Genomic DNA, 14,656 nt, shown 5'->3' on the forward strand with positions numbered 1-14,656 from the left:
GTCAGTAGTGACATGGGCGAAAAGCCTGGGGCTTAAACTAAATGCAAAAAAGATGCAAGCAATCTTAATAGTCCATCAGAAATTAATAAGTTCTAATTTTCGCGAACGGCTACCTCCTATTCTGCTCGACAGTACTCCAATACCATATCAGAAAACAGTTAAGAACTTGGGTGTAACTTTGGATGAGCATCTTAACTGGGCGGAGAATACAGTCGCAGTGTGCCGAAAGACGTCTGCTTGTCTATGCTCTCAAAAAGTTTCGGAACATATTTCCACAGGACTTGAAACGCCAGCTCGTGCAAGCACCCGTTCTACCGAACCTCCACTATTGTGATGTAATTCAACAAGGCATGAGTAGTGAAAACAAAAGACGGCTAGAACTAACCATGAATGCCTGTGTGCATTACACCTGCAACAGTCGCCGATATGATCATGTTAGTGCTTCATACTTCCAGCTAGGGTGGCTGCAGCCGGACAAATTGCGTGACTACCACACTCTATGTCTACTTAATCGACTCCTCGTCGCACAAGCTGCCCAGTACCTTGCTTCAGAGATTAAAAACCTGTCATGCCATCATAATCGATACACGAGGTCACTCTTATTTGGTATCCTAACTGTGCCCACTCACAAAACAAAAACTTTTGCAAACTCCTTCTCAGTCACCGCTGTCCGCCTCTGGAACAAACTGCCCCTTACCTTGCGCAAAATTCAATCTCCTGCTGCTTTTAAGAAGAAGTTGAAGCATTTCCTATTATCATCCTCATAACGTTCTCCACAGAATTAATGTACAAGGCCAATCCTCTCATCTGTCAAATAGCAAAGCTAGCGTGTCCTATCTTGCTCCTGAGATGCCTTCCTCTTCATCTATCTCTATTAGCCACGCAATCTTCTTTTCCTTTATATTTCCTTAATTATGTTTCATCATGTCTCTCTATTCTTCTCCCCCCTTCACCATACTTTCTGCTGCTAGCACTCCTATCTAAAATCTGACTCCTCAATAATGTCTAATTATAACAGTACTTACGATCTACGAATATAAACTCTATATGTATGTATTTTTCCAGGTGTGCCTTTCTAATTGTTTATTTCACTTTTTGTACTAGATGTAGTTTAAAATGCCTACTAAAACATATGAATGTAACATAAGTAGAATGCCTGGTTACATGTAAGAGAGGGGCTGATGGCCCTAATCTTGCCAGGTTAAATAAATAAATAAATAGTGACAAAACTACTAAATAATTTCGAGATCTGTTTCGATACTTTTGCTACCTTTATTTTTCTACGTAAAATGACTCCAGTCTCAACTTTGTAAGTGCATTAAGAATTAAGTAAATTTGAATAAGTAAAAATTATTGTTCAAGAGGGCTGCCATGGTTATAAGCCGGGAATTCCCACTGCGGATGCAAAAGTTCGTTCCGAGTATTTAAATTGATACAGCTCACTTATGTTATTTAAGTAATAAAACCCAATAGTTAACTTCAAAACCAATTAGAAAGGATCGTTTTAACCCTGGGAAATTATAAACTATAATATATTAACAGAAATAGTCAAATATTCAAGAACTCGTCTACATAAGGACCAAGTTAGTTCTTGGTCAGATTCCCATGGAGCTAAAGTGCGGCAAGTCGGTTAATTTTTCCGGTCAGTACCAAAAAAGTGTAATTGTAGACATTGTTAAAGACTGGAAGTTTTTGACCTACCTAATGTGACGATTAAGTATAAGAAGCCTGGTCACATGAATATTGTGTGTGTTAGTGATAACAAATAAATCGCACTGTGGTTGTCATAAATGTTCAACAATGAATACGGTCTTGACCGTTTATTTTGGAAAACTTAATCTAGGATCCTGGCTTCTTAATTTCAGTGTGATTTAGGTGAGATGGACGCAGCTACCGGGAAGACAATATTGAACAAGCAAAGCAAGGTAGGTCAGGAACACTGCGCACTGTCTACTGGGTGAGAAAATGTTTCAATACATCCGGTTGTGATGTGAACTTTAAGTGGCACTAATACAAGGATACAGCCCGGCACGTTACAAACACCTCTACCAACACATTCATTGAGGCTCTAGATTGGTTCACTTAAAATGGTCTGTCACTCACTGTCAACAAGACTCAGTTCATTCAGTTCCACATGGCACAAAGAAACAACAGGAAGATGTTAAAATGAAATATAAGGATAAAGACAGAGAGAGCAGAGTCTTCGAATTTTAGAGAATACTTATTCATAGCAACCTAAACTGGTCAGTTCACATCCTTGACCTATGTTAAAGACTTGAGATTAGCAGCATTTTCCATTTGTTTGATTACATCTATTTGTGACAGGTGAATAATCAAAGCGGTGTACAAAGGATAATTCTATTCACTTACAACATATGGCAGCATATTCTGGAGAAAACAATCACAAGCAAATGAAATTATTGTATGAACTTATTACCTAGCACTAACATCTTACTTTTTAACAAAGCTGTTTACATACAAGTCAGATGGTAAGCCTTGTAACTATGCAGCATGCTTGTTATTACTGCAATTATCAAAGTATTTGAATCTCTATTTTCATAGAACTGTTTACATATGCATTAGATTATGCTTTCTAACCATTTATAAATGAGTATTATTTTAAGTATTTGACATGTTCTACAGCCTAGCAATAAGCTTCCATCATGGTTTCATTAAATTCAAAAATAAAAATATGTAGCCCTTTAACACATTTTTATTCTTTTGATTTCTGTTGTATCTAGATTGTTAATGCTATGATATACATGCAGTCATCAATCACTGACAATCAAAATGAACCAGTACTACAGAATAAAGATTTTATTCCAACTGAATCACTTGAGAGGAAATGGTTGTATTATTTCCTTAGATATTTCATATGTCTGCAACTAGGGCCATGTTGTCACAATGTTTTACAGTTTTCTTTCCTTTCAGAACCACACGGTTACTCAAGTATAATCCCCGCATTAGATACATGGTGCAGTCATCACCACCTGTACTGTATATAGTTAAATGTATGCATGCTACACAATTAGGCTAGAGGAGTGCAGTGGTCAGTTATCTAGGATGGAACTTCACAGAAAGAAGGAGCATAAAGTTTCCATTTGGCTATCATGTTTAGTATAAAGTATGGGTAAATAATCTAATGTCACTCTAGGATACACTGAGATACAGGTTTAACCATCAGAAGAAATGTGGTATCAAAGAGAACCTTAATGAATGAAAGCACAGTAATAGAAAATACCAATGCTGCAGATTAGTGTACCATTTCCACTCCTTGTCTCAAGTTCTGAGGCTTGGCTGACAGAAGTCAATGAGGTTTCATTACTAGCATTCGATAACATTTTTATGCACTCTGGCTAGCTCGGCCTTGCAATTGTTTAAGCTATAATTTCAGTTTGTATTAAGAATTAAAACTTCCACTACAGAAAGGTTACTTCACTTTCAGGTAAGTGGGTCTCTCTACTTACTCTGTACAATTTTCCCAGTAGCATTACATCTGCCAGCTAGGAAAAACTTATTTCCCTTTATATTACACAGCCATAAACCAGGTTCATTACATTAGAATTAATTGTATACTACATTTTTTCTGACATAGCATACCTAGACACATTAAAATTACATTTTCAATCTATGAAGATGCCTTGTGAGACAGCAAAAGAAGCATTACTTTTAAGGAATTCTTCAATGAATATCTAGTCAATGACAAGAAAATGCTTAACTTAAAACTACATGGTTTCATCACATATTTCAAGACTCAATAGTGGATTTAGTCATTTCAAAAGAAAAATTAATTATATGCATAGTCTCTGTCACATATGATATGCATACACGTCACTTTCAATAAACACAATAGCACCAAACAGTGAAATCATCTTTTTACAATTAGCAGTATGTCTAGCAGAAATCAACTGCAAGCTGCAAGGACAAAACAGCATCTTTTCGGGAGCTTCCCCAACCTAAGCAAATGAAGAATACAACAATTAGCAGAACTCTCATTTGCATAATCTAAGGGTAAATCAACCTGAAAGAAAGTGTATCGGCAATGATGACACATGGAATCTCTTACGCAACTGTTTTCAGCCTGTAATCATAAACCACAAATGCCACATCACGATCAGGTATCTTCAGGCCGGCTCATGTTCCACAGTTGTTGGCGCTTGTACAGTGACAAACCATCGTAACTTTGAATCTTTCCTATTGGTTTTACAATCACCTTTGGTATACAACAGTATTCTGGCATTGGCTGTGGTTTGAAAAAGTCTGACAGTTGTGGTTCTTTGTCTTTAGGAAACTTTTTCCATACCCGAGATGAAGGACGGTCTCCAATGGCAGGAACAATGTCTTCTTCACGCACGTTAAGGGCTATCAAGTCCCGGTACAGATGTTCCTCGATAGGAAAATTCAATTTCTTGGCAATCTAGGAAAAAAGAAAAGTCTTGGTATAGTAGTGCCAGTGAAGTAGTAAAGAGAAGTAATAGAGCCTTCACATCAGATAATGCAAAAATGAGTTCCTTGCCACGATTATACTGACATGGTTACATTGTATTTAATTCCAATATTTAAAAAAATGCTACAATATTTGGGCATTATATTGACACAAATTTACTGCACTTAGTTGCTTTTTTTCCCTAAATGCAGGCTAGGAGAAATTGACTGTTTGACTGTTAACACAATTCCACAAAGCATGCTGCTTACATGATGAGATGTGTGCAAAAGACCAAACATCTCAAACACTACTAGCAACAAATGACTCAGCAAATTGACAAAATGAAAATAAATGGAGATAAAAAATAATTAGGAGGGTGAATTTAATGTCCAATTTTCATTAAGTGGGGTGAGAGAGGGGCACAGGGCTGACACAATATCCATAAACATATAGTTCCTTCTAAAAATATTGTTGTTCGATGTATTGATTGATGATAAAACTACTGGGTGCATTGTTTATAAAACAAATGGCTCTGAGCACTATGGGACTTAACATCTGAGGTCATCAGTCCCCTAGAACTTAGAACTACACTCCTGGAAATGGAAAAAAGAACACATTGACACCGGTGTGTCAGACCCACCATACTTGCTCCGGACACTGCGAGAGGGCTGTACAAGCAATGATCACACGCACGGCACAGCGGACACACCAGGAACCGTGGTGTTGGCCGTCGAATGGCGCTAGCTGCGCAGCATTTGTGCACCGCCGCCGTCAGTGTCAACCAGTTTGCCGTGGCATACGGAGCTCCATCGCAGTCTTTAACACTGGTAGCATGCCGCGACAGCGTGGACGTGAACCGTATGTGCAGTTGACGGACTTTGAGCGAGGGCGTATAGTGGGCATGCAGGAGGCCGGGTGGACGTACCGCCGAATTGCTCAACACGTGGGGCGCGAGGTCTCCACAGTACATCGATGTTGTCGCCAGTGGTCGGCGGAAGGTGCACGTGCCCATCGACCTGGGACCTGACTGCAGCGACGCACGGATGCACGCCAAGACCGTAGGATCCTACGCAGTGCCGTAGGGGACCGCACCACCACTTCCCAGCAAATTAGGGACACTGTTGCTCCTGGGGTATCGGCGAGGACCATTCGCAACCGTCTCCATGAAGCTGGGCTACGGTCCCGCACACCGTTAGGCCGTCTTCCGCTCACTCCCCAACATTGTGCAGCCCGCCTCCAGTGGTGTCGCGACAGGCGTGAATGGAGGGACGAATGGAGACGTGTCGTCTTCAGCAATGAGAGTCGCTTCTGCCTTGGTGCCAATGATGGTCGTATGCGTGTTTGGCGCCGTGCAGGTGAGCGCCACAATCAGGACTGCATACGACCGAGGCACACAGGGCCAACACCCGGCATCATGGTGTGGGGAGCGATCTCCTACACTGGCCGTACACCTCTGGTGATCGTCGAGGGGACACTGAATAGTGCACGGTACATCCAAACCGTCATCGAACCCATCGTTCTACCATTCCTAGACCGGCAAGGGAACTTGCTGTTCCAACAGGACAATGCACGTCCGCATTTTTCCCGTGCCATCCAACATGCTCTAGAAGGTGTAAGTCAACTACCCTGGCCAGCAAGATCTCCGAATCTGTCCCCCAATGAGCATGTTTGGGACTGGATGAAGCGTCGTCTCACGTGGTCTGCACGTCCAGCACGAACGCTGGTCCAACTGAGGCGCCAGGTGGAAATGGCATGGCAAGCTGTTCCACAGGACTACATCCAGCATCTCTACGATCGTCTCCATGGGAGAATAGCAGCCTGCATTGCTGCAAAAGATGGATATACACTGTACTAGTGCCGACATTGTGCATACTCTGTTGCCTGTGTCTATGTGCCTGTGGTTCTGTCAGTGTGATCATGTGATGTATCTGACCCCAGGAATGTGTCAATAAAGTTTCCCATTCCTAGGACAATGAATTCACGGTGTTCTTATTTCAATTTCCAGGAGTGTACTTAAACCTATTAACCTAAGGACATCACCCACATTCATGCCCGGGGCAGGATTCGAACCTGCGACAACAGCGGTCGTGTGGTTCCAGACTGAAGCGCCTAGAACCACTCGGCCACACCGGCCGGCTATAAAACATGTTTTCTAAAATTTGTTAGTGAAAAGTACAAAGCAATGGGAAATACAAGTAATGGAAGAAGTTAGGTAAATGACTCACTGCACAGCTGCAGCACTGAGTGGTTGACAGGAACATATGAAATGACTGAAAATGTAGTTATGCTCTAAGAAGGTGTAGTGTCTCCTTCACATCTAACTCCCCCCCCCCCCCCCCCTCCCCACACACACACACACACACACACACACACACACACACACACACACACAAACAGAGAGAGAGAGAGAGAGAGAGAGAGAGAGAGAGAGAGAGAGAGAGAGAGAGAGAGAGAGAGAGAGAGAGAGAGAGAGGGGGGCTAAATTGTCCCAGATAATTAAATTGTAACAGTGCAGTGCCCATTCAATGGGGCTGGCTAAGACAAAGTGGCCAAGAAGGTGAACATGTATTCTGAATTACTAAACTCTGAGGACTTTCCGTTTTTTTTATGTTCCTCTCAACCACTCAACTATAAGATATGGAGAACTGTTACCAGTACTTTTACTCCTTCCATTATCTACATGAAACTAGCTTGAAAGTCGAGTAAGACATTTTTAGTAAACAGATAGATACATTTGCGGAATGGAACTGGCAAAAGAATGACACCAGATTATCATCACTGATAAGTGGTCAGTTTATGCCATCACAAATAAAATAGGCTTTAACTAGAAATACAGCCACACTGTGCACAACAGGTCCACATAGTTGATTCCATATCTGCGAGGGACTGTGATGTGATATACAGAGGGTGATTCAAAAGGTTGCACACAACTTGAAATAGTCAATAGAGGAGTTGAAAAACTGAAATACAACAACTCTGGACTATGAACTTATGGTTTTGGAAGTAATGCTGCGCCAGTGTAAGCTTTGAAATGCCAGGAACAGGAACAATTACTGCAACCCTCCCACTCCCCCACATACACAAAAGATCAGAAGAGCTAAGACAAAGCAGTTGTCAACCCGAAGTTGGTTTGAACAACACAATGCTTTACTCAGCATGGCCCCAATAGAGGTGGTGTGCTGGCGTACACTTTCACCAGCACACTGGTCGGCACTAGGAAACATTGTATAGCAGGCGTTGAACTAAGCACGCTGATGGCAATAGAAGACCAAGGCTACGCACCTATAACGACCCCTGGGCAGCATGCATATATGCCACCGCCAATGACTGAGCTGTCTCTCTCTCAATCTCAGTGCGTGGCATCGGGATTCAGTTCGCATTGCACCTCAACACGTCGCACTGTTCTCTAGCCTTCCACAGTGAGGGAATGTTAGGAACTGTAAATAATTGTGATATGGACACAGACAAGACTCACGAATTAGTATATGTTATTTGATTGCTGTTAACTACACAGCTTCAGATCGGACATCACTGGAGTTAAGAACTCAGTCGGATCCTGTAATAAAGTTTATTTTAACCACATGTGCATTTTGTGTTGTAGTGAGAGGAAACAGGCCACCCACTCATCATATCACCCTCTCCTCATCCAGCAAGGAACCACAAAACATTACAAGAGGACACAGCAACAACAGGTGGTATGGAGGTGCCTTCTTCCGAGCTTTGAACAAACTTACCTAGCCAGTTAAAGGGTGATCCATTAGGGGGATCTATAGCAGACTCTGAAATACAGCGCAACTCATTATTTTTCACATCAACAAACATTGGCAGAGGTGGAAGAAATGCTGATAAGTGAGATAAAAATCCTGTGACTGACTGGAGAACCAACCCATGATGTTCGGATCTGTAGTCAGGGACTTTACCACTGAGACGTAGAAGCAAAGATAAAGTACTGTTTACTCAACAATGTTTCAAAATGGTGACCATTGCGTTCAATATAGCACTAGCTTCTTCACAGATAATTCCGGTACACTCTAAGAAGTACACTAGGCATTGCATGATCCTCCTCACATGCTACAAGTATCACTGCAAAGAGTTTGTTTGTCACGAATAGTGTTACAGCTCCCCTGTCAAAGAAAGGGGCATCACAACAGGGGAGTGAGGTGACAATGTCCTTACAATTCAAAGCCTGAGATATATGACACTGAGTATGTCATGTACTTGGACAGAAAAGCATGCAGCTGCTCTTTCTAGTTGAATCCACATCCTCTAAAAGTTGCTGAACTTACAGCATGTGTGCATTGATTGTCCTTTTTGTTCCTAGCATTCCACAAGCTTTCTCTGTCTCTGGATTGCTTCCAAGACCATAAGTTTCTATTCCACAGTTGTTGTATTTTTACTCCTCTATCAGTTCCTTCATTTTGTACCACACTTACAAAAAAAATGTACAACTGAAGGAATACTGTCAAAAGTTACTGACTTCCTAGCACTTTCTCCTGAAGCAGTTTAATCAGGTAGAAACTAATTTTGATAATACTTGGCTTCTGACAAACATTTCATTGACATTGTGGGGCCATATATGTAGGTCAGGATCATGAGGGAGTTGAGCATCAAACATCAATGAATGTCTTTCCTATGTTCTTTTAATCTGTGTTTAATTTTATTCTTTGTATGGAGTCTAGAAATGTGTTATCCTCTACTTTCTACTGTTGATATACATCTCCGAAGAAAGGTTCATATGTCCAGCAAACTAGACAAAGAGGCAGTGGTTGTCACATCTCAATGGGTGTAAAATAAAGCATAAATCCAGAGATAGGGAAATGCTGTCAACTGGACAATGGCTGAAGCCTTCAATGACCACTGTAGCAGAACACTATCAAAAGATCTCTAACAATATCTGAAGAAATTCTCATCATATGTAAAGATTGTTACTGACACCAAAGTTAGCTTCAGACAGTCGTGGACAAGACAGAAACTGAAATTGATGGTAGCAAAGTTACAGCAAAAATGCTGAACTCCACTTTCAAATGTTCATGCATGTCTGCATAATTCTATTTGCCTCAATTTAATTCTCACACAAATGCTAAGATAGACAACATAGATATTGGTGCCAGTGATGTTAAGAAACAGTGCAAATTGTTGAAACTGAACAAAGCTCCAGGGCCCAATGGAATCACTATCAGGCTCTATATTGAATTTAACACCGAATTGGCTCCTCTTTTAACCATAATACACTGTAGACCCATCTAACATAAAAATCACATCCAGTGGTGGGAGAACATTACACATATGTACAAGATGTGTAACAGGAGTGATTCAGAAAACTACCATATGATATCCTTGACATCCAGTTGGTGTAGAATTTTAAAACATACTATGAGCTCAAATGCAATGAGGTATTTCTAACAGAATCAGTCCCTCCTTGCCAACCGAGATGGATTTTAAGAACATTATTCATGTGAAACATGACTCTTATTTTCCTCACCCATCCTGAAAGCCATTAATCAAGGCATTCAAATGGATGCAACATTTCTTGAGTTGCAAAATGATCTAATTCAGTACCACACCTATGTTTATCACTGAAAGCATGACTGTATGGTGTATGAGGCATAATTTGTGACTGTACTGAGAGTTTCTTGGTAAGAGCAATGTAGCATGTTATCTTGGATATCAACAGATTGCAGAACTAACTTCATGTGAGATTTAGCCAAGTACACTGGATGTCTGTTGTTTGTGTTGTATGTTAATGACCTTGCAGACAATATTAATAGTAACCTCAGACTTTTTGCAATGAGGTGGTTGTCTATAACAAAGTAAGCCTGAAAGCAGCTGCACAAATATTCAGTAAGACCTTGATATGATTTCAAAGTGGTGCTTTCCATGTGCAAATATGTAAAACTGTGCACTTACAGAAAAAGACACTAACATAGATCCTATGACTATAATATTTGTGAGTCACAGCTGGAATTGTCAGAGTGTCACAACTGGAATTGTTAAACTCATACAAATACATGGGTGTAACACTTTGTATGGATATGAACTGGAATGATCTCTTATACTCAGTCATGGGTAAAGCAGGTGGGAGTCTTTGGTTTATTGATAGAATACCAAGGAAATGAAATCACAAGAATGGGTCACACTAAAGGTATGTACACTGTCTCCTTTATGGATGAGCTTAACTTTCCTCAAATTCTTCCAATGAAACAAAGTCAAGCATTTGCCTTCACTACTATCAATCTGAGGTCCTCATTCCATTTCACATTGCTTTGCCATGTTACGCCTAGATATTTAATCGAAGAGACTGTGTCCAGCTGCACTCCATTAATGATGTATCTGAATGTTACAGGACTGTTTTTCCTAATCATCTGCACTAACTCACATTTTTCTATGTTTAGAGCACACTGTCATTCATCACACCAACTAGAAATTTTGTCTTAGTCACAGTCACTCAACGATGACACCTTCTCATACACTACAACGCCATCGACACATAGTCATAAATAGCAGTTCACCCTATCCATCAGGTCATTTAAGTACACAGAGAACAAGAGAAATCCTATCACACTTTCCTGGGGCACACCTGATGATGCTTTTGTGTCTGATATTTGGGAATCTGAACTGTACTTTCAGACCTTCATCAATGGTCCTGAGTGGGACACTGCGTAAAACACTTCTGGAAATCTAGGAATATGGACTCTGCCTTTTGCCCTACATCCATGGTTTGTAAGGTATTATGTGAGAAAGGGGCAAGCTGAGATTCGCACAAGTGAGGCTTTCTAAATCTGTGCTGATTTGTAGACAAAATTTTTCTGCCAAGAAAATTTATTATTTTTGGACTCTGGATGTGTTCAAGAATTCTGCAGCAAAGAAGTGTTAGGGATATTGGTCTGTTATTATGTGAGTCAGTTCTTTTACCTTTCTATGTGTGCAGGACTCACCTGCCCCTGAGAGGTATGCAATTAATGCAGGTTAAGTAAAGGGCCAGAGCTGCAGAGTACTCTCTGTAAAACTAAATTGGGATTCCACCTGGCCCTGGTGGCTAATCTGTTTTCAATTCTTTCAGTTGTTTCCCTAAGTCACAGTTGGCAAATTCTTTGTCCTCCATGCAGGAGTCTGTACAACATTCAAATGTCTGTATATTTGTATGATCCTCTTGCACAAATGATTTCTTAAATATAAAATTTAAAACTTCAGCTTTCTTTTCACTGTTTTCCATTGCCACCCCAGACTAGTCAATGACTGACTGGATGAAAGCCTTCTACCAACTTAAAGATTTTACTTATGACCAGAATTTCAATGGGTTCTCGGCAACAGCTTTCACTATGGTATGAAGGAGGAAGTTTTTGTATGTTTCATGACTGCTCTTCTTGCAGAAGCACAAATTTCTATAACTTTTCCCTGTCAACATTTGCACACTCTTTTTAGAACCAATAGTGCAACTATCTCTGTTTCCTCAGAATTTTCAGAATTTGATGACTAACCCACAGAGAGTTCTTTCCATCCTTAATCCACTTACTTGGGAGAAAAGGCTCCAGATCGCACTTTACAATAAGTCTGAACATTGCTCATAATACCTCTACATCTGACATACTAGAGCTAAATAATGTCCACTCATTGTTTACATGGGATGCTAACAACTACTTATCTGATTTTTCTAGAATGAACATTACCCTGGCCTTCTTGACTTCACTACCTGTTGACACTATGATGACATCATGATCACTAATCCTAATTTCTATACTTCAACACACAAGTCGCCGCAGTGGCGTCAGCTTGAAAGACTTGCACCAGGCGAATGGTCTACCTGATGGGAGGCCCTAGCCACATGGCATTTCCATTTCGATATTGACACTGTTGATAATGTCAGGCAAGTTTAATGATCTGACATATTTCCGTTGCATGTTGGTTATCTAACTCACCGTTTAAGACGGTTTTTGGAAAACTATGTTCACAAGACTATCTGCTCATACTACCTGCAGTGGATCCAAAGACGTTCCAGTCTACACTCCTAGATCACCTGCACAAACACACTAGCTCACATAGTGGACTATAGCATTAAAATTGTTCATATGGTCAAAAGAAACCTAACTAAGACAAGAAGAGAACTGAAATGGATGCACAGGAATTTGAACTAGCTGATCACTTACAAAAATATATGGATGACACAGATACCCTGATTACACACAAATAACATTGCCCCAAAAATTTTAGGGACCTATGGACTCCTCTCTTGGCAGAAGCTAATGCTTGAGTACGTTTGAAAAGATTGGAAAGAGTATAGTCAATAATTAAATGTTATTTGTCTTCATTTTTCTAGGTGAGTAACTATATCATCACAGTTTTCAGTACTTCAGCGCAGCAAAACAGCACAAGATATAAACCCCATTCTATAAATGCACCTAGGCCATTGATTATTACAACTTATTTGGGAAGAAGATCAAATTAAAATACTGTGATGTTTGTCACATGTCTGTCCTGACAGAATAGGCCACACTGTCAATGGCTGCCAATATGGGCATGTGTTGTGTCCATAAACATCAAAACAGTTGCAATAGTGAGAACAAAAGAGTCATTAAAATTAACATTACTGAAATTTATTCCTCTGTGATAATGTGATTAGCTACATGACACCTTTGCTTGTAATGATGAAAATGAGAGTATGAATCACAATAAAATCCTCCCTGTTTGGAAGCTACAGAGTTCAAAACAAAACTTTATTTACACTGACAACTTAAAAAATCAAGAGAGATATAGTCAGTTGTGGCATCAAAAAACATTATAGGTATACAATGATGTTAAAAGATATCTTATATGTAGTAACTCAGCAATCATCTCTTTTGATGATGTCGACTATACAACAAACACACACACAATGATGGCGTGTAAATTCTGACAGATCATCCAGATACTAACATAGAGAATGTTCTCCGAAAAGGGCCGCAAGGAAAATTAATTCTTATTTTTAGAAGTGGAGATTTCAATCAGACATTAAGAAGACATCACTAAAGTCCATTCAAACAATCTTTCAATGACTGTATTACTGAGGCACACAATTTAACATTCCTTACAATGTGACATCCAAGGACCATCACAAAACAAAACCCATACTGAATTTGCCAATATGTTGAGAACATTCACGCATATGATAACATTCTGCACAATGCTGGATTCACAGATTATTAAATTAGATTAGACTAGATTCAGTTTTCGTTCCATAGACCCAAAAATGAGATGATTCTTGTAGGTGTGGAAGACGACAAAAAGTACAAAATAAAAAACATAGAACATCTGAATATAATACTCACTTCCCTGATCATTTGTCAGGAGATTGTCAAAATATGTGAATACATTACAGTAAAGTGTAACTGCTAATATTTACAGAATTAATACACTTTCAGAATGAAGTACAGTTATGCACTTTTAATAAGCTTAATACAAAGTACTGCCAAAACTCAAATCTAGGAGACATTTTTACTTAAGCTAGTTTAACATTCATCTATAGAATAGAAGGAGTTGCCTATCAAAAATTCTTTCAAACTCTGTTTAAACTGTGCTTTATTTGACACCAAGGTTTTAACGGCTGCTGGTGATTTATTAAAAATGTGTGTTCCTGAAAACAGGACCCCTTTTTGGACCAAGGTGAGTGATTTTATGTCTTTAAGTAGAGTATTCTTATTCCTAGTATTGACACTACGTGTTCAATATTGGTTGGAAACAGATACATATTATTTGCAACAAATTTCATTAAGAATAAATACACCAAGAGGCAGTGGTTGGAATTCCCAGTTCACTGAACAGGACCCTACATGATGTTCTTGAATTTACACTGCAAATGATTTTTATTACACACTTTTGCATCCTAAAAGCTTTTGCTTGGTTTGATGAGTTACCCCAGAATATGATCGCATATGACATAATAGAATGAAAGTAAACAAAGTATGGAAGTTTTATATATATCCTACATATGATATTATTCACACTGCAATACAGACTTTATCACACGCTTCACAAATTCTGTGTTATGCACGTCCCAACTAAATTTATTATTGAGTTATAGTGCCAGAAAGTTAATGCTATCAACCTCTTCCCTCTACATGTCTTCACATATTATCCACGTGCTGGAAGGAAATCTCTTACAGGTTCTGAACTGCGTATAGTGGGTCTTTTCAAAGTTTAATCACAATGAATTAACTTTTAACCATTTCTTAATGTCAATGAAAATTTGATTAGCAG

At 39.6% G+C, this 14,656-nt stretch overlaps 1 protein-coding gene across 2 annotated transcripts in view; it reads right to left on the minus strand.

The window, feature by feature from the left end:
* Positions 1-1,206: 1,206 nt before the first annotated feature.
* LOC126334951 (uncharacterized) overlaps positions 1,207-14,656 on the minus strand; it is a 31,738-nt gene continuing 18,288 nt past the window's right edge. Inside the window, exons 2-3 of one of the 2 annotated variants that reach the window (XM_049997697.1) lie at positions 4,304-4,417; positions 1,207-3,956 (exon numbers count right to left, since the gene is read on the minus strand). In XM_049997697.1, the coding sequence (XP_049853654.1) occupies positions 3,810-3,956; positions 4,304-4,417 (261 nt within the window). In that variant the 3' untranslated portion in view covers positions 1,207-3,809. Of the gene's footprint in view, positions 4,418-14,656 lie in introns of both variants that reach the window. The other variant, XM_049997698.1, reaches the window with a different exon arrangement.

Source organism: Schistocerca gregaria, chromosome 2, assembly GCF_023897955.1.
Source record: "Schistocerca gregaria isolate iqSchGreg1 chromosome 2, iqSchGreg1.2, whole genome shotgun sequence".
Lineage (NCBI taxonomy): Eukaryota > Metazoa > Arthropoda > Insecta > Orthoptera > Acrididae > Schistocerca > Schistocerca gregaria.